At 43.2% G+C, this 21,574-nt stretch overlaps 1 protein-coding gene across 1 annotated transcript in view; it reads left to right on the top strand.

Annotated features, from left to right (window-relative positions):
- The first annotated feature begins 1,440 nt into the window (after positions 1-1,440).
- The window catches only part of mosmoa (modulator of smoothened a), a 35,247-nt gene continuing 15,113 nt past the window's right edge, over positions 1,441-21,574 (top strand). The window contains exons 1-2 of the mRNA XM_042317090.1: positions 1,441-2,511; positions 21,358-21,570. Coding sequence (XP_042173024.1) covers positions 2,406-2,511; positions 21,358-21,570 — 319 coding nt within the window. The 5' untranslated portion in view covers positions 1,441-2,405. The remainder of the gene's footprint in view (positions 2,512-21,357; positions 21,571-21,574) is intronic.

Genomic DNA, 21,574 nt, shown 5'->3' with positions numbered 1-21,574 from the left:
ACGCTGTGCGTTATTGGGAAGACATCCTCCTCCCTCATGTGGTACCCCTCCTGCAGGCTCATCCTGACATGACCCCCCAGCATGACAATGCCATCAGCCATACTGCTCGTTCTGTGCATGATTTCCTGCAGGACAGGAATGTCAGTGTTCTGTCATGGCCAGCGAAGAGCCCAGATCTCAATCCCATTGAGCACATCTGGGACCTGTTGGATCGGAGGGTGAGGGCTAGGGCCATTCCCCCCAGAAATGTCCGGGAACTTGCAGGTGCCTTGGTGGAAGAGTGGGGTAACATTTCACAGCAAGAACTGGCAAATCTGGTGCAGTCCATGAGGAGGAGATGCACTGCAGTACTTAATGCAGCTGATGGCCACACCAGATACTGGACTGTTACTTTTGACCCCCCCTTTGTTCAGGGACACATTCCATTTCTGTTAGTCACATGTCTGTGGAACTTGTGTTCAGTTTATGTCTCAGTTGTTGAATCTTATGTTCATACAAATATTTACACATGTTAAGTTTGCTGAAAATAAACGCAGTTGACAGTGAGAGGACGTTTCTTTTTTTGCTGAGTTTATGAGAACTGGGTGATCTATATATTCTCTCCAAAGCAGAAACACATTGGGTAAAAACTGGTTGAATCAAAGTTGTTTCCACATTATTTTAACCAAAAAATGTAATGATGTTGTGGAAAACTGATTGGATTTGCAAATAGTCATCAACTTAAAGGTATTTTGTATTTTACACCCTAATTTTAACCTAAATTAAATGACAGGGTGACATGTTTGGTTGATTTCACATTGAATTCACGTTAGTTAACAACTCAACAAAATGTGCATCAAAACAAGATGTTAAACTGACATCTGTGCCCAGTGTGAAGACTCACATTGCTGAGACTGCTGTGTTGAGTGGGTGGGAGGTTACTTTCTGCTGATTGCTTTGCTGCTCTAATGGAATAGTGGAAAGCGCTGACCAGCAAAGTACTGCTATCTGGCACACTCCCTTGATAGATCAGAGGATTTGCTTTGACCTTAACTACAGCAGGTGTCAGTGAGAATAAACTAAAGCATCTACACATGCTTTTGTTGGCAGAAATGTGTCACAAAAAGGTAATCATACAAACATTTCAGATTGTCGTTTTTCCCCCATCACTCCTATCTTGGGGACCACTTTTATCTGGTAGAATGGACACTTATTCAACAATGGGATAAGGAGCCTTTGAGTGTTAAAAGGAAAAGCGCTACTTCTTCCTCTGATGAGAATAATAAACGGTTTGATGAATGTCATGTCCTTCTAAATGAGTGGTCTCATCTACCCCCTCTGCATGGTCCCATCTGTCTGAAACGTCTCTCACGCCAACGATCTCGCGAGACGATAGCGAATGCCCCTGTGTGTGTGTGTGTGTGTGTGTGTGTGTGTGTGTGTGTGTGTGTGAGAGAGAGAGAGAGAGAGAGAGAGAGAGAGAGAGAGAGAGCTGTTGTGTCTGTGGAACGCACTGCGTGAGGCACGGTGTTCGGTTGATAGGGGGCCAAGCTTGTGGGCTAATCGGGGAAAGCATAATCACCACGTCTCCTAGCGGCTTTAATAATATCGTATTTCCTTATAAAGATTATGCGAAAGCCGCCGAGTCTGCTCGAGCTGCCTTGGTTCCTACTTCGCTATGTCCGCACCAGAGCTAGCTAGCTAGCGGTCTATTTACACTACAGATGCTATTCCAGCAGCGGAGAAGGGGGCATGAATAAGCAAGAGGGAGGATGGGTTCTCGTTTTCCTGACGGCTAGCTAGCCTTAGAGCTTTGCTGAAAACAAGGACATACTGAAGGCACAGCATTATTCGATTATTTAGTACCTCTGTCTGACGGAGTTTTGTTCGTGAAATGGTTTAAATTACTTCTTCAAATGGGGGTTCGGCCGTCAAGCACCCTCTCTGGGTTGTTGTTCGGCACACGGAGTTCGAATGTGGGAAATAGCTAGCTAGGTGGCTAGCTATCCTGCTAGTCTCAATAACCAAATGCTGCTGCTACCGTGCAGATCCGAGCGAGAACACCAGCGACTGGAGACTTGGGCCCTGACGTTGCGCCAGCTCCTTTTGCTTTATCGGAGGAAGATTCGGGTCGAAAAGATGGTCGTTTGAGATGTGATTTTTTTCCTCCGTTTTTAGCCATATGTAAGCGGAATGAAGGTGTGTTGATTTGCTGTTGCTGCCATGTCCAAATGAATAATGACAGGCTGAACCTCCAAACCAGTTGAATCTCTTTTGAAGGGGGTGAGGTGGACTGATAACTATCTAACGGAAACATATATCTAAAAACTGTATCTCTGAGGTTTACACTCCTTGGTCTTACCTGGAACTCTAAGCCACGTCTTTCATATCTGCTCATTTAAAGTACACAGACTTGAGCTGCAAATATGGATAAATTAACAATTATATCAGGATGTCTGTTTCTGGCAGCGGATATCTTTGCAATCGCAAGCATTGCAAACCCCGACTGGATCAACACAGGCGAATCTGCAGGTAATTGGGGAATTATTGAACTCTTATCTTTGACATTGACCACTGTATTTTTTTAATGTTACAGCATCACTGATGGAATGATTCCCCTTTGCAGATTCATTGAAGCCTTTACCTGCTGCTGCATTCACCCTCTAGCAATGTTTACATATCAGCAGGGGTATCTTGTCCTCTCTGCAACTCAGTCGTTTGTTCTATGTTCCTCTGTGATTTGAAACACTTGGCTACTAATCCAAAATAGGGATGCATAATAAATATATAATGTATATATCACATGTAGATATTATTTTAGGCCTATATAATAAGTTATTGCTGATATATTGGGGACACACAGAAATAATTTGAATATATGTTGTATTCTCTACTACTCTCTTTCCCATGTATTACGTAAGGGTAGTGTTGTAATGATTTCATATTAGCAAGACCAAGAAGCACTACTCAGTCATTTCTTGGCGGCGGTTGTTTATTTAGTAGATAGATCTGTCATCAGAGCAATTGGCCATGTCAATGACCACTTCAAGGTCAATCCTATGGGTCAATCGACAGACTTGATCAACTGTAACAAGTGTTGAATACAGGCTTCCTGCTGGCCTCCCGAATGCCAGTTGGTCTTTTTCTGTTGACAAGCCTCAAAACATATCCACATGCCATTAATAGGCTGATGCTCTTCTTTGTACCCACCCCCACCCACGATGATGACGGCTTATAGTAGGAACTGGGTCAGGAAGGGTTCATGCACCAATGTGAAACCAATGTAGCCTGTCAGCTGCTGCAGCAGAAGCTATTTGTTTTCATTGCCCTATTTTCTAAGAAGAAAAGGGATGGATGTTTTCAAAACACTGTTTCTGATGTGTGCTCACTGTCTTTATCTTTCAATTGGACTGTGTCCACACACACTCTCACACATCAACTCAAATAAGCCTTCTATGACAATAACATTCATGTTTTGTCTTTAAAAACGACTTGACAATATTGACACCCTTACTGGAAATGAAGAGTAGCTAACTCATGTTCGACAGTAAATAACATTGTAATTACATGTAATTAGAAAGCATGCTGAGTTGCTTCAGTATGCCTACTCAGCAATGGCCTCAGTAACCTAGTCCTGCTTGGCTGTGCCATCTGCCTCACTCCTGCTTTGTTGATAATGGTCACACCTGCAATTAGCCTACCACAGCAAAAGTGCTGGTAAGTGTAGGGTTGCATGCATTGCAAACCACACATCTTAGTGTTTCCCCTTGGATTTTTGTTCAGCAGTGGTGGCAGGGGTAGCGTTAGGGCAATGACATGCAAGCTGTTCCCATAGACTTCCAGTCATTGAGCCAACGACTATCCATTTAAGCGAGTCTCAGCCGATATTGATTATAAACAACCATTTTTTTTGCAGTGGTGGCAACAATTAACAGTGGTGGGCCACCCCTGCTAAATGAATACAGGGAAAACAATGTCATAACCGATTCCAATTATATAATGTTTTAATTCTCGACAAAAAAAACTTTCCAAGGCGCAACTCAGGCTGCAATTGGCCAAAAGGGTTTGTTTTGGTTTGGCTGCTAGTTTTAGTAGAGCGGTGCAAACGACCATCCTCTCATATCTCCCACTGTTCTCACTTCCCCTCCACAGTCTCCCCTGCGGTTTCTTTGATGATGATGGTGGGTCTTTTGTTGGGCTGTTTATGAGATGGAAAGACCCTTCTTTAACATCCTGTCTCTGAAGGCACCAGGCTTTTCTCACCCAGGGATTTAGTCACAAAGCCTGTGTTTGGTGTCCTGTGCTTCTCATCATACCCTCCTGGTTTTGTGACAGGCTGTGGGTATTAGGTGTTATCGGTCCAATTCATTATAGAAGTAACTCAATATAGAGAATAACATTTCCAGCACATTGGCAGCCTTTTAATGGATGGCAGAAAAAGTAATTTGCTCAGGGTTGGCCTGTGTGACACATCATAAGAATTTCCCTCTGTCATCATGGTTTGATTGTGATGTGTTTGTGGACATAGTGGTTAGCCTAATTGCTCACCACAATTTGGGAGATAATTGTAGATCTTACACTCTCAACAAGCACATTAATGGAAGTGATAATTTTATTTGTTGGGCTGATTTATTTTTGGATGAAGGGAAAGCAAGCATCCAAATGCAGTTTGTTTTGTAATGTTTTTTCTTCTTCTGTTCTCAATTTATATTGGCATAATTGGCCTAACTTCTTTAATGCCTGTACAAGTAACAAATAGGCTATGCTCTATTTGCCCCCAAACAACATTGCTATAGTAGAAAGATTTTAACATAAAAAACAGAAACAAGCAAAGAACTCTATCATCAGTCTTCAGCCTCTGCTTTTGATTAAGTCATCTGAATGTAATTTATGAGACTGAATGTATGATTGGTTGTAAAGACATTGTGTGACCAATGTGAATATTGCTTTAATCTTCATCTGTCAGTTTCAGTTCCTCTTAGTTTCTCTTAGCGTAGCACAAAGATGCAGACATGGCATTTAGCAAAGCATTAAATCATTAGCGTAGGGCGGCGCCCAATTGGCCCAGCATCGTCTTTTTGGCCGCCGTCATTGTAAATAAGAATTTGTTCTTAACTGACTTGCCTAGTTAAATAAAGGTTAAATAAAATAAAAAATACAGTGGGTGTATCTCAATAGCACAAAGATGCAGACATGGCATTTAGCAAAGCATTAAATCATCTACTATCCGCAGCGGTCGAAGGAACTGCATCTCAGTGCTGGAGGTGTCACCCTGGTCCCTAGTTCGAATCCAGGCTGCATCACACCCAGGCGTGATTAGGAGTCCCATAGAGCGGCGCCCAATTGGCCCAGCATCGTCTGGGTTTGGCCGGAGTAGGCTGTCATTGTAAATAAGAATTTGTTCTTAACTGACTTGCCTAGTTAAATAAAGGTTAAATAAAATAAAAAATACAGTGGGTGTATCTCAATAGTCTAAAGTGGCTTCCTCATCTCCTATCCTCCACCTGTACTGAACAGGTGAATTCCTGGATAGCTGTCTATCCACATGGCTTTAACCTTGTGAGGTTCTTTGGCTCCTGACCCCATTTTGATATAAAAATAATAATTGCGACCCCACGATGTAAAAAATTAAATTAAAAGAAGTTATGTAATCAACTGCAATTGTTTACTTTTTTAGTTTGGACTATGACAGTATGAAGTGACTGAAGTGCATCAAAGGTATGGCAATAATGTTGGATGATCTTCTGTGTAGAAAAGAACATCATCACAGTCCCACTAGTCTTGTCCACTCGGTTCTAACTGCTTTTGGGCATAGTACAGGGAAACAGTACATTTGTAATGATGCAACACAACATTTCACAATTTTTTATCATTGCAAGTGCTTCAATACAGAGTTCTACAAAGTGTTTCATTATAAATAAATAAATAATAATGCAAGAATCTAGGCAACAATGCAGCAACCTTCTCCTCTGTTTCCAGCTGGCTGAGGAGGTTTCTGACTGCCTGGGATGATGACTTTTCTGCCAACAAAAACTCTCTGTACAGATGAACATGCTCTGCATGGTACTTCACTGCCTCAAATGAACTATTGCATCTGGAGCTCACTGCTTCAGCAGGAGCCTTGGCCTGCACAAACTCCCTTCATAATGAGGAAGCTCACCCATCTTCTATTTCTGACAGGCTTCTTGAAGAAGATAGATCTCATCCATGTCCCAAGTGATGCAACTTCAGAGAAGTATTTGTAGTGCTGCCAGGTTTCACCCTCCAGATTGATGACTTGATAGAGATAGGGTACATGGACACTGTTGGGCATCTCTCCTTTCATAACCTCCTTGTATGCCTTCAGACAGTAGGAGGCATTGTCTGTGACCACTGCCCAGGCATCATTCAGGTTCAGATGGTTGCTGTGGAGGGAGGCTAGTATAGCTTGGGAAAACGTGGAGTAGTTGCATCTGTCCATGAAAATGACATCTACCAGAAAGTACTGGTTTTCAACACCTGCAATGAAAGATAAGGACAAACTTGAATTATGTTTTAATCTAAAATAATATTGTGACAAAATAAGTGTTATTTACATTTCAAGTGTAAACAGAATATAGATACAGCGATAGTTAGCTAGATGGAGAGGCAGACAGCTGCTGACATTATGCATCGCTATATTTCACCACGAAAGCTTGTCGTTTGGAATATCACAATTTGCATGCGGACAATTCACATAGCCTACATTTACATTCTGCAGTTGCAACGCTTTATTAATAGGCTGTTAAGTTAACTCACCAATGACAATGTTTAGAACGCTGCAATCCCTTGGATCTGTTGTCTCGTCAACAACCACCACAAACTTCTTCCCACGGATCTTCAGTAGAACGACAGTCATATGTTGGTCGAACACACGGGGCGGGTGAGTTTGACAGAGGCTGCTCTCATTTTCGAGGAACGCTCCTTCCTGTTTGCAGTGCTTCACACTTAAAGCGACCATAGCTTTCTTAGCTTTTCTAAGGGGATGTCTGACTCGGCGTGCACACAGCCGCAAAGTCCTGAATAAATTCTCGTCTTGAATCTGCTGATGAGCTTGCACTAGAAATGGTTGTTTGAAGAGGTATGCTCTGGCTAATACGGTGCTTTTCCTTGTTTTTCACATGGGCTTTAGACTTTAAGTGGTCATCACATGTATTTTTACGGGTCCAATCAATAGTATGTTGACATAATTTGCAGAACAGCTTATCGCCTGACTCATAATAGTCCTTTGGGTATTGCTCTGCACTGAATTTAGGGGTTAGGGTCAAAGTTTTTCGTGTTTTTGATGACTTGGCCGTCCTAGACAGCCTCTTCGACATGTTTCTCAAAGTGACAGCCAAGTTGTGAGGTGACGTAAGGGTCCCACGCACAACTTCCCCCCTCAAAACACCCCAATCGAAAACTGAATTATTTATCTAGGCCTACTCGTCTAATTTTACAATTATGAAATCATTTTCAATTTCAGCCAAATTATGGAAAATTCTGCAATCTTCCATGTTTTACAGTTGATTCCATTTTTATTACCAAATTCCGTCTGCGTTTTCAGCATCTCGGAAATCTTAGGGCCCTAGATAAACCACTCTTTTTTATTAAAACCTCATCTAGGTTAATGATGTAACCCTGGTTCTATGAAGCAAGCGCACATTTTCTCTCGCGACCCCATTTTCTCTCGCGACCCCTCATGGGGTCGCAACCCCTAGTTTGGGAAACCCTGACCTAGCCAGTGCACTCAGTAAATATGAGTAGAGGAGACCAGCAGAGGTGGTCACTTTAGGCTATTGAATTGCATCCTTTGTGTGTTACCCACACACATTCCTCATTGCGGAGCATTATGGACCGGGGTGAAATGTCACCCGAACACAATCCTAGTGGAATTTGCCCCTATGCTCAGATCTAGGATCAGATGACCATACCCCAGCATTAAACCTAAACCATTACTATAAAAACAAAAAGCAAACCTGATTTGGGATCAGTGGCGGAGTACCTCATCATGGTGTCTCTCTAAGGTCAAAGTGTAGAGAAACAGAACAGGCCAATTAGTAGGGATGCATGAAGATGTTGCCCACAGACACTGATCATAGGTCAGATTTTTGTAACCTCCTAATTAAGTTAGCTGTACCTACATCAGTTATCTGGATTAGCGTTAATGGAACCAGGATTTTGATTTTGAGCTACTCATTGACTCTTAGGGTGGTGCCCTTATTACGGTGCCTTGATTTCCTACAGGAGAGCTCGGCAGCTCGAAACACCCCTGTAATTGGAACCTTGAGTCAGATACCTTGTGTTTATAATATACAGAAGAAGGGTTGAGTCTCCTCACTCAACACAATGCCACAGCTGTGTTTCCTAAATGGGTTACTCTACACCTGTCTTTGGTCACGGCTAAAGATAATTCTAATGAAGGAGATAACATTATTGATTTGTAGTTAAACAAGACCAATTGAAAAGCCTGCAAGTGAGTAAGTCATAAGTAGAGTCTGGAGTTTCTCCAATCCTGACTACGTAACCTGGCTAGGAACAACTCCTGGCCCAGGGCAACACAGAGACGTTTGCGAACCACGACAACCACTGGCACAAAAGGAGGAGAAATGTTGGCTCTCCAGCTGAAAAGACCCTGTCCTCACCTCTGTGTGACGTTCCCAGGCAATCACAGTAAACTTCATTTCCTGCCTGGGCTTCTACACAAATCCCATTATTACTGGCAGTGTCAGTGTCACGGAGACAACTGTGAATCTGCCCGCAGCCCTCTGCCCTCCTGTAGATCCTGTTGTCTTCAGAATGTCTCTGTCACCATCTGAATGAAAATAGACCCACACACAGAGAGAGACAGTGGGATTAAAAAGGGTCACCGTTCAGTATTTAGTGTTATTTTGTTTTCTTGACTGAAATGCGATATGCCATCTCTCACAATGCTATCCTACAAGTAGACTTGATGATGAGTTCCTCTCTTCACCTTCCAGCTGTCAGACATATGTAGCACTATCATTTCATGCAGGAAGCATATTGTGTCTTCTATACATTTCTTTCCAAGACAAAAAGCGTGGTCAACTTGATGATCATTTCAGCACTGTTTTGATTGGGACAGCACCATTGCGCTGCTTTGAAACAAGCATGGGGGCATTATCTGAATATCTGTTTGAAAAATAATATCAATCTATATTTTCTAATCTGTATCATGAGGAAGATACTGTAACAGCCTACGCCTGTAACAGCCTACGCCTGTAACAGCCTACGCCTGTAACAGCCTACGCCTGTAACAGCCTACGCCTGTAACAGCCTACGCCTGTAACAGCCTACGCCTGTAACAGCCTACGCCTGTAACAGCCTACGCCTGTAACAGCCTACGCCTGTAACAGCCTACGCCTGTAACAGCCTACGCCTGTAACAGCCTACGCCTGTAACAGCCTACGCCTGTAACAGCCTACGCCTGCTCCCTAACAAAGCTGAGCCAGGGTAGGAAAAAAAGAGAAAGGGTGCAGAGGTTCATCCAGGTCAAATTTGAGATTTCTTTACATGATCGGAAAGAGCAGATTCTAATGTTTTCTAAAGCACATACAGGGCCTTCAGGAAGTGTTCACACCCGTTGACTTTTTCCACATTTTGTTGTGTTACAGCCTGAATTTGAAATTCATTCAACTTATATTTTGTGTCAGTGGCCTACACACAATACTCCATAATGTCAAAGTGGAATTATGTTTTTAGAAATTGACAATATAAGTATTCAACCCCTTTGTTATGGCAAGCCTAAATAAGTTCACGAGTAACACTTAAGTCACAAGTTGCATGGACTCACTCTGTGTGCAATAACAGTGATTAACAGGATTTTTAAATGACCTCATCTCTGTACCCTACATGTACAATTATCTGTAAGATCCCTCAGTCGAACAATGAATGTTAAACATAGATTCAACCATAAAGACCAGTGAGGGTTTCCAGTGCCTTGCAAAGAAGGGCACCGATTGGTAGATAAGTATAAATAGAAAAAGACATTGAATATCCCTTTGAGCATGGTGATATTATGAAATACACTTTGGATGGTGTATCAATACACCCAGTTACTACAAAGATACACACGTCCTTCCTAACTCTGGTGCCAGAGAGGAAGGAAACCTGAGGGAATTTACCTGGCCAATGGTGACTTTAAAACAGTTACAGATGTTTTTAAGGGGCTGTGATAGGAGAAAACTGAGGATGGATCAACAACATTGTAGTTACGCCACAATACTGACCTAAATGACAGATTGAAAAGAAGGAAGCCTGTACAGAATACAAATATTCCAAAATATGCATCCTGTTTGCGATAAGGCACTAAAGTAAAACTGCCAAAAAGGTGGCAAAGAAATGAACTTTGTCCTGAATACAAAGTGTTATGTTTGGGGCAAATCTTAACACAACATATCACTGAGTACCACTCTTCATATTTTCAAGCATGGTGGTGGCTGCATCATGTTATGTGTATGCTTGTCATCGTCAAAAACTAGGGATTTTTTTGGGATAAAAAGAAATGGAATAGAGCTAAGCACAGGCAAAATCCTAGAGTAAAACCTGGTTGTCTGCTTTCCAACAGACACTAGGAGACAAATATATCTTTCAGTAGGACAGTAACTTAAAACACATGGCCAAATATACACAAGTTGCTTACCAAGATGACATTTAATGTTCCTGAGTGGCCTAGTTTACAGTTTTGACTTAAATCGGCTTAAATCTATGGCAAGACTTGAAAATGGCTGTCTAGCAATGATCAACAACCAACTTGACAGAGTTTGATGAATTTGAAAAAGAATGTGCAAATATTGTACAATCCAGGTGTGCAAAGGTCTTATAGACTTACTCAGAAAGACTCACAGCTGTAATCGCTGCCAAAGTTAATTCTATGATGTATTTACTCAGGGGTTGAATACTTACCTAAATTAGATATTTTTGTATTTCATTTTCAATACATTTGCAGAAATGTCTAAAAACATGTTTTCACTTTGACATTATGGGGTATTGTGTGTAGATGGGTGAGATTTTTTTTAAATCCATTTTGAATTCAGGCTCTAACACAACAATTTACAGTCGTGGCCAAAAGGTTTGAGAATGACACAAATATACATTTTCACAAAGTCTGCTGCCTTAGTTTGTATGATGGCAATTTGCATATATCCCAGAATGTTATGATAAGAAGAGTGATCAGATGATTTGCAACTAATTGCAAAGTCCCTCTTTGCCATGCAAATGAACTGAATCCCCCAAAAATATTTCCACTGCATTTCAGCCCTGCCACAAAAGGACCAGCTGACATTATGTCAGTAATTCTCTTGTTAACACAGTTGACGAGGACAAGGCTGGAGATCACTCTGTCATGCTGATTGAGTTTGAATAACAGACTGGAAGCTTCAAAAGGAGGATGGTGCTTGAAATAATTTTTCTTCCTCTGTCAATCATGGTTACCTGCAAGGAAACATGTGCCGTCATCATTGCTTTGCACAAAAAGGGCTTCACAGGCAAGGATATTGCTGCCAGTTAGATTGCACTTAAATCAACCATTTATCAGATAATCAAGAACTTCAAGGAGAGCGGTTAAAATGTTGTGAAGAAGGCTTCAGGGCACCCAAGAAAGTCCAGCAAGCGCCAGGACTGTCTCCTAAAGTTGATTCAGCTGCGGGATCGGGGCACCACCAGTACAGAGCTTGCTCAGGAATGGCAGCAGGCAGGTGTGAGTGCATCTGCACGCAGAGTGAGGCAAAGACTTTTGGAGGATGGCCTGGTGTCAAGAAGGGCAGCAAAGAAGCCACTTCTCTCCAGTGAAAACATCAGGGACAGACTGATATTCTGCAAAAGGTACAGGGATTGGACTGCTGAGGACTGGGGTAAAGTCATTTTCTCTGATGAATCCCCTTTCCAATTGTGTGGGGCATCTAGAAAAAAGCTTGTTCGGAGACAAGGTGAGCGCTATCCTCAGTCCTGTGTTATGCCAACAGTAAAGCATCCTGAGACCATTCATGTGTGGGGTTGCTTCTCAGCCAAGGGAGTGGGCTTTACTCACAATTTTGCCTAAGAACACAGCCATGAATAAAGAATGGTACCAACACATCCTCCAAGAGCAACTTCTCCTAACCATCCAGGAACAGTTTGGTGACGAACAATGCCTTTTCCAGCATGATGGAGCACCTTCCCATAAGTGGCTCGGGGAACAAAACATCGATATTTTGGGTCCATGGCCAGGAAACTCCCCAGACCTTAATCCCATTGACAACTTGTGGTCAATCCTCAAGATGCAGGTGGACAAACAAAACCCCACAAATTCTGACAAACTCCCAGCATGGATCATGCATGAATGGGCTTCCATCAGTCAGGATGTGGCCCAGAAGTTAATTGACAGCATGCCAGGGCGGATTGCAGAGGTCTTGAAAAAGAAGGGTCAACACTGCAAATATTGACTCTTTGCATCAACTTCATGTAATTGTCAATAAAAGCCCTTGACACTTAAGAAATGCTTGTAATTATACTTCAGTATTCCATAGTAACATCTGACAAAAATACAGTGCCTTGCGAAAGTATTCGGCCCCCTTGAACTTTGCGACCTTTTGCCACATTTCAGGCTTCAAACATAAAGATATAAAACTGTATTTTTTTGTGAAGAATCAACAACAAGTGGGACACAATCATGAAGTGAAACATTTTTAATTTCAAACAAAAATCAAAAACTGAAAATTGGGCGTTTATTCAGCCCCCTCAACAACAAGTGGGACACAATCATGAAGTGGAACGACATTTATTGGATATTTCAAACTTTTTTTTAACAAATCAAAAACTGAAAAATTGGGCATGCAAAATTATTCAGCCCCTTTACTTTCAGTGCAGCAAACTCTCTCCAGAAGTTCAGTGAGGATCTCTGAATGATCCAATGTTGACCTAAATGACTAATGATGATAAATACAATCCACCTGTGTGTAATCAAGTCTCCGTATAAATGCACCTGCACTGTGATAGTCTCAGAGGCACTGTATCTAAAGACACTGAAGCAGCAAACATTGTGACAATTAATATTCGTGTCATTCTCAAAACTTTTGCCCACGACTAGAATAAGTCAAGGGGTATGAATACTATCTAAAGGCACTGTACAGGCACCTACAAACTCTCATGTGCAATAAAAAATGTTTTGTTAGATGACAGCTATTTTATTAAAATAGCTGTCCACACACATCTGCACACCCCTACCCTCACTCGTCTCCTGTGCCGGCATGCGCTGGGGAGATATACATGTGAAAGTCTTATGCCGGCAAGAATGTGGTGAAGATGGACCTGTTTGAAAGGGGGTCATGTTAACATTGCAAAACAATTGCATGCAACAAACTGTAAATCCTATGTGAAAGGGATATTAGTGACACTTAAGTGAAACAGTTTACTCTATACTCCTGTCCAAGTCCTTTTTTCATGGCAAGATTTGATTGCTACTTTTGGTGATCCGAACACACACAACACATATTGATAAGACAACAGATTTGAACATTTTTCAGATTCTCTCTGTATTTTCACACTGCTCCGAGAATCTAAGAGGCATAAAGACATTGGATTAACGCCGCCGTTCCACAAATCCATGCCCATAACCGAGGGGTACAACATCACCCTGAAAACACAGTGGAGGGGAAGGTTTGACATGAGCTGTGAGAGAGAACAAAGTCCACCATAGAAGAAGACCACAAGGGGATAGTCGTGACAAGTTCAGAAAAGAGAACAGCCAGCAAGGCCGTCATGGCGTGTATAAATTCTGTGTTGGAGTGTGTGTATGTGTGTTACAGCTGCGAAGGGAGAAAATGATGTACCTCTCTTGTCTCTCTCCCGCTCTGTCTCTCACACTCTTCTGTTCTATTCATCGGTGTGTTGACATGGACGGCTGATTGTCTCTCTCAGTGATAGGTCGTGTCGGTGGCTGTTTTTAGAGTGATTTCTGGTCTACTTCTAAATGGCAAAGCCAGCAAGCGGTGCCAAGCCCTCCCACTGCTGTGAAAATGTTCTGTTCTGATCGCTCTGTTCTGACGAAACAACCTTTGCGCTGAGGTACAATTGAGGAAATTGTTTTTGTTGTTTAAACAAAGCCGTGCCATTGAAAATTTTATATTTAAAAGTGTACATCTGGAAATAGCTCTTAATTTGGCCTCGTCCTTGTACAGCCAAAGCATCCCTGTTGCTTCCTTGCGTGCTATTGGGGCATAAGGTTTGGATAACTGTCTTGGTTAGCCTTGTTTTAGTATAGCAAGCACAGTTACAGTAGGCTGTATGTGTGAATGTAGCAAGTTAATATTTGATCATTAACCCTTACTTTACCAGATACGTTAACTGAACACATTTTCAACACCCTGGCCAGGGAAGAGTTACAGTGGAGTGTAGAGAGATTGAATGAGCCAGTTGGAGGTGGCCATGCTAGTATCAACAGCCAAGTTGGGACACAGCCACAATAACATCACCTGTTTCCCTGTACCAGCTGGTACCAGAGAGCAGAATCCTCCTCCACCATCTTTGTCTGCACTGACTGGGCAGCATCCTGTTGTAGTACGTGGTCAGGGCATGAGGGACTAGGGGGAGAAAGAAGTGCTTCGCTGTTGAAAAGTATACTACCAGCTTCCTGCCCTCTCCCTTAACAAGTGCTTTTATGTTGTTGTGTTAAGTAAAACTGTGTGTGTAAGCGTCTGTCCTTTTGTCATGGAACGAATATGAAGAAACTTGTCTTCTGGAAACATTTGGAAAACTTATGCAGTGGTAACTAACTTCAGACCGTGGCTATGCGTTTTCCTACCTTTGAAGTCCACCTTTGAAGACTGTATGTAGTGTTTGTTTGTGTACGGATATTGAATATGCAGCCAGCTTGTGTGTGTGTTGTTTGTATACGTCTCTGGAATGAATGTGTGTATGTATGCGTGTCTTTACCTGTGCGTGTGGCTATGTAGTCTGAATTTGTGTGTGTGTGTGTGTGTGTGTGTGTGTGTGTGTGTGTGTGTGTGTGTGTGTGTGTGGGGACAGTCAACATGTCTACCTTCCCCTGTGCCCTGTGATGTGTGTGTGTGCTGTGTGGCTGCCTTCTGTCTGGGGACAGTCAACATTACAGTCTACCTTCCCCTGCAGCCCTGTGATGTAAGTACAAGAACGGCCGGGCTGTTAAAACCTGCAGTGGCTGCCTTCCACCTCCATACTTACACCCAGCAGAGTTTAGAGGCCTCCTGCTCCACTCATCCCTCCAGTGCTGCCTCCACCTCCATACTTCCACCCAGCAGAGTTTAGAGGCCTCCTGCTCCTCTCATCCTCCCTCCACCTCCATACTTCCACCCAGCAGAGTTTAGTGCTGCCTCCACCTCCATACTTCCACCCAGCAGAGTTTAGAGGCCTCCTGCTCCACTCATCCCTCCAGTGCTGCCTCCACCTCCATACTTCCACCCAGCAGAGTTTAGAGGCCTCCTGCTCCACTCATCCCTCCAGTGCTGCCTCCACCTCCATACTTCCACCCAGCAGAGTTTAGAGGCCTCCTGCTCCACTCATCCCTCCAGTGCTGCCTCCACCTCCATACTTCCACCCAGCAGAGTTTAGAGGCCTCCTGCTCCACTCATCCCTCCAGTGCTGCCTGCTCCTGGCTAAGTGCTGCCTCCACCTCCATGCTTCCACCCAGCAGAGTTTAGAGGCCTCCTGCTCCACTCATCCCTCCAGTGCTGCCTCCACCTCCATACTTCCACCCAGCAGAGTTTAGAGGCCTCCTGCTCCACTCATCTAATCCAGTAGAGAGCTGAAACAGCTGATCTGGCACTCAAAGAAGAGTGAATACCTGGAGGCAAAGAAGGAAGGAACACTAATGACAGCATCGCCATGCTCTCCCATGCTCAGGACCAACTCACACAGCCCTCATTTCCTCTCATTTAGACACAGACTGGGCGAAAAGCAGTAATCTAATGGAGATAGAGAGAGGGGGTGAGAAACAGTGATCTCACTCAAAGAAGAGTGAATATGGATGGAGGGAAAGAAGGAAGGAACATAGAGAGAGAGAAGCTGTGATAAACAGTGAGAATCAGGAGGGAGGGGATGGGGATGGGGAGAAGAGAAACAGATATGAGCTGTGTGAATACAGAGAGAATAGAGGGGAGGCACATGGGAGGGAACACCGGAGAAGAGAAACAGATATGAGCTGTGTGAATACAGAGAGAATAGAGGGGAGGCACATGGGAGACGGTTAGCTAGAGACACGGGGATCCATGGAGATTAGAACTGTTAATAATGTTTTTATGGGGACTGTCAGTATCTTTGTGAAGAGGCTGTATTATTGTGTGGGACAGTGTATGAGTGTTTGTGTGTTACTGGTTGTTGTGCTCTGTGTATATCTGGATGTCTGTCTCTGTACACAGCAGCAGTGGTGGGTCTTGCTGTACCCTTCACCATCTCTGCTCTGCGGTGGGCTGGGGGGAAATGAGGCGTCGCTCCATTGCTCACACTTTTCATTTTAGATTCCAGGTTTATTTATCCAGATGTGTAGTCTCACGGAGTGTGTATGTGTGTGTGTCGTGTACGTATGTGTGTGTGTGTACGTTTGTGTAATTTATGTCAGAGTACCATTTTTTTGTATGCCGTGTGTGTGTCGTGTCCAGTGGTGTGTGTGTTCCGACCAGTGTGTGTGTGTCCAGTGGTGTGTGTGCCATGCCGTGTGTGTGTCCAGTGGTGTGTGTGCCATGCCGTGTGTGTGTCCAGTGGTGTGTGTGCCATGTGGTGTGTGTGCCATGCCGTGTGTGTGTCCAGTGGTGTGTGTGCCATGCCGTGCCTGCCTGTTGTAAGGCAGGAATTCCACTGAGAGCTAGTGAATCAGCAGGAGGCTGGAGGATCCGGGGGGAAATGGCCATAAAACAAGACTATTAGTGCTATCAGAGCCTGCTGATGTTCCACACACACACACTTCCCGTCCTCAGACAGGTTCAAGGTTACAGTACCCAGGCAGGAATATATGGCCTACTTCACTTCAGAAATAGGCTCTTGGGTAAGCTCTAGTGCTCTGGTGGGCGTTCCAGGTGCCATTTTAGTCTGCCTCGCTCTGACCTCCTTCTTTCTTTAGTCTAAAGGCTGAGTAGTTCTTCCGGTTGACAGCAGAACACATTGACCCCAGTGCAGACTGCACAAGGCAAGGCAATAATGGCCTTCTAGAATGTTGGTATTCCTGGATGTAGCCTATTTTACAATATCCATGGCTCGAATTCTAGATTATGTTGATTATATAATCTCTAAAATGTTCTCTATTGTTCTAGCACATGAAAGCATTCTCCAGCAGAGGAGCATTAGGCCTTCATAGTGTTTGTACGTGTGGTTAGGGAAGGGTTGAGGCGGTGTTTGCTTGTTATTGTAGAGGCGTTGTGCTGGCCTGCTAGCTGTTATAAAGGGGACAGGATTTCCTCTGGACTAATGGCCAGTGGACTGTTTGGCTCGCTGTGGGATACCAGAGGAGAGGAGACCCGCCCTGCCCCAGTGCAAGAGGAGATTCCCAGGCCAATCTGTCTTTCAGCATCTCCACCATTGGACCACCAATATGTATTGTATCATCTTTTCCACCATGTCTTTCCAGGTTGTTGTAAAATTCAATTATTGTCGATAGCCTACCTGGTAAGATTATGGTGAAGGTGGTAGTAAAACCCACTCTTCATATCCGAGCCCACCTTTCAATGAAAAGGACTACAGGTTCCTACCACCTAAACCTTTCATGAAAAGGACTACAGGTTCCTACCACCTAAACCTTTCATGAAAAGGACTACAGGTTCCTACCACCTAAACCTTTCATGAAAAGGACTACAGGTTCCTACCACCTAAACCTTTCATGAAAAGGACTACAGGATCCTACCACCTAAACCTTTCATGAAAAGGACTACAGGTTCCTACCACCTAAACCTTTCATGAAAAGGACTACAGGTTCCTACCACCTAAACCTTTCATGAAAAGGACTACAGGTTCCTACCACCTAAACCTTTCATGAAAAAGACTACAGGTTCCTACCACCTAAACCTTTTCATGAAAAGGACTACAGGTTCCTACCACCTAAACCTTTCATGAAAAGGACTACAGGTTCCTACCACCTAAACTGTTCATGAAAAGGACTACAGGATCCTACCACCTAAACCTTTCATGAAAAGGACTACAGGTTCCTACCACCTAAACCTTTCATGAAAAGGACTACAGGTTCCTACCACCTAAACCTTTCATGAAAAGGACTACAGGTTCCTACCACCTAAACCTTTCATGAAAAAGACTACAGGTTCCTACCACCTAAACCTTTCATGAAAAGGACTACAGGTTTCTACCACCTAAACCTTTTATGAATAGGACTACAGGTTCCTTCCACCTAAACCTTTCATGAAAAAGACTACAGGTTCCTACCACCTAAACCTTTCATGCATAATATGATACCGTTTTGCTTCCTCAGGTAGAAATCTCCATGAAGACGAACACACACTGATTTAGTGTCTCCTATGGTTCTCAGTGGCCTGATGTGTGTGTGTGTGTGTGAGAGAGAGAGAGTGACCTACGTGTGGCTGCCTACATAACTGTACAAGTGTGTGTGCTCATGATCTAGTCTATCTCTGGCAGACGTCATCATGGCTCAGTCCAGAGGCTATAAATCCTCTGTGTGTGTCTGATCAGTGATAGATGGCTCCAGTAGGCTCTCCGCCATAGGCTAGATATTATCTCCTCTCCTCCGTGTTCCAGACCAACAGATGTGCATACTTACTGACTGACTTCAAGATCAGGGAAGAAACTCTCCTGGAGAGAAAGAAGCTTCTTCAGTTTGAAGTGAGAGAAAGTGAAGTAGGAAGAGAGGAAGAGAGAGGACAGGAAGGTGTGTGTGTTTGCTGGATAAATCAAAGGGAGAAATACTGTACTATGTCTGATGGGAGAAGTGAGATGAAATATATAGTAGCGATGCAAACTGCTGTCACGTTAGCTAGCAGAATTTTAGACTTTTTCAAAGCCTCTGCTTCTTAATGAACTGACACATTATACAGGGAATGCTGAGGTGTCGAGACAAACATCCGGATGCAGTGTGTGTGCGTGCCTGTGAGTGGATAATGATTTATGTCTGTTGCTGTGTGTACGTGCACCTGTGTGTGAGAAGAACCATTGGTTCACAGACAGATTAAAGGGGGGGAATTCCACAGTAACGGAATTAAACTTTGTCTCAGTCTTTTCACTTTAGACTGTATGCCAAACAAAAAACATTTATTTTCAAAGTTTAACAAACAATAGAGCTCTATGCACAAGGACTACTTCTAAAAATGTCTCTTTTTTTATTTTTACAAAAACAAATTTAATGTAAGAACTGTGCAGATGGAAACTTTGGTAACGGAATTACTGTAAAATCTCCCTCAGGTTTTTATGTGACCACGTTTTCCAAAACGGTTAAATATACGCTCAGAATTAAAGATACACTATGCAGAACACCATTTCCTGGTTGCAAAAATTTGAATAGTTCGCCTAATTTCAGTTTGTGACAAAACAAGCAAGTATAGTGTAGAGAATCATTGTGCCATCTAAATCACTGTGAAATACTCTATTTTCCATAACAGAAAATATAGTATTTTCATCTGTTTAAAGCTGGTGTACAAACCCAAAAGTAAAACGCACAAGTAGAAGCATAGACATAGCTCTCATAGAACAAATATACCGCTTCTTAGACTTGCTTTCAATGTGAATGGCCGATCTATAACTCTATGTGAATTTGGTTGGGTCGCCCAAAAAGTTACATATTGCAGCAATAAGATTCAAAGATGACTGCAGAAAGAATGGGGTGTCACCTATGGCATGTTGAGTTTAACAAAAATCTCTATTGGATATTGAACTACAGTAAGTGAAGTGGAATTACGGTAACGGAAATACATCACGGGTCCCTGATCTATACTACACAGAAATGAGTCATTATGGATATGAATATCATTGTCTTCATGTTTTACAAGTTTGGGCATCGCAGCACAGATGAGTGTAGTTCTGTACAGCGCAGTAGAATACAGTATAGTTCAGTACAGGACAATATACTGTACTAAACACTTCTTTTATTTATTGTCCTCTACTGTATTGTACTGTACTATTGTATTGGACTGTACTATACTATACTCTACTCACTGTGCTGTACTGTACTCAGTACCAGAGGTTGGAACCGAAATTATTTTACAATCGTATTGTTTTCATTCCGTTCCACTGTTCCGACCAGCAAAATAAAGTTCTGAACCGGTTCGAACCAAAAAAAAGTAACGGTTTATATGGTGCCGTTCTGTTTCTTTTTAAACTTCTGAAATCAGTGCGGATAGAGCAGCTTGTGGTGGAGCGGGCAAAATATTTACATGCACTGGACAGGAGGCTTGGCTTGAAGCGCTGGGAATCTTATGACATGCATTACCTGAATTAGGCCCACAGAATTATACCTATGGAGGAGCGGCTTCTATAAAGGAACTTTGAATGTCTTTGAACGTCATAGTTGACTTAACGTTGGACCTTCTAGCTAGCTAACATGTTTGTGTGTGCAGAGCAGCACCGGAATTCGAATAAAAACACATCATCCTCCCAAGTGGTGCAGTGGTCTAGCTGTACCACTAGAGATTCTGGGTTCGAGTCCAGGCTCTGTCGCAGCCGGCCGTGCCCGGGAGGCCCATGGGGCAGCGCACAATTGGCCCAGCGTCGTCCGGGTTAGGGAGTGTTTGGCCAGCAGGGATGTCCTTGTCTCATCGTGCACTAGCGACTCCTGTGGCGGGCCGGGCGCAGTGCATGCTTGTTATTTCCACACTTTACCACATTTGTTTTCTTTGTATGCCTCTATTTTGTGAAAGTCACTTTTTCTTTCCAAGTACCATATACTGTATATTAAATGGATTCAATGTCAGTTCCTTTTGCCACAAGGGGCATTGTGCCGATTTCTAGAGTGCTTTTGTTACCCGCACTGCCTCACAGGCAAGATTTGTGGCAAAAAAGTACATTTGCACATCTTTGTCTCCAGTGCTGCCTCACAGGCACTATTCATGGCAAAAAAAGCACAAATGCACACCAGAAGCTCTTGCTAGGAAATGAGCAGTTCTCAGCTGTTCGCAGTCTCTTACTGACGGTAAGAACGGGCGATTGCCATATTTTTTTTAGTTACATCACTCAGTTATTACATTTCAATTACATTTAACATACCAAATACCATTATTTAAGTTAAGGTAAAGTAAAGTAAAAATACAAACCGCACTGTGCATCAATACCTGTATATAGTAAAATACGGTTTACTGCCCAGCCCTACAAGGATGTGCCCTAACAGTGTGGCTGGTGTGAGTATTTAAATGTGTGTATGATCTAACACCTATTCTCTCTCTCTCATTTATATATATATAGGTGCCCTGACGGTAGGCCTGGTGCGGCAGTGCCAGACCATCCACGGTCGGGACCGCACCTGTATCCCCCCGCGGCTTCCCCCCGAGTGGGTCACCACGCTCTTCTTCATCATCCTGGGTATCATCTCCCTCACGGTGACCTGTGGCCTGCTGGTGGCATCCCATTGGCGCCGCGAGGCCACCAAATACGCCCGCTGGATTGCCTTCACCGGGAGTAA

The sequence above is a fragment of the Oncorhynchus tshawytscha genome, unplaced genomic scaffold, assembly GCF_018296145.1.
Source record: "Oncorhynchus tshawytscha isolate Ot180627B unplaced genomic scaffold, Otsh_v2.0 Un_contig_11560_pilon_pilon, whole genome shotgun sequence".
Taxonomy (NCBI): domain Eukaryota; kingdom Metazoa; phylum Chordata; class Actinopteri; order Salmoniformes; family Salmonidae; genus Oncorhynchus; species Oncorhynchus tshawytscha.
Note: the sequence above shows the minus strand (reverse complement) of the source record. Positions and strands in the feature narration are given on the sequence as shown.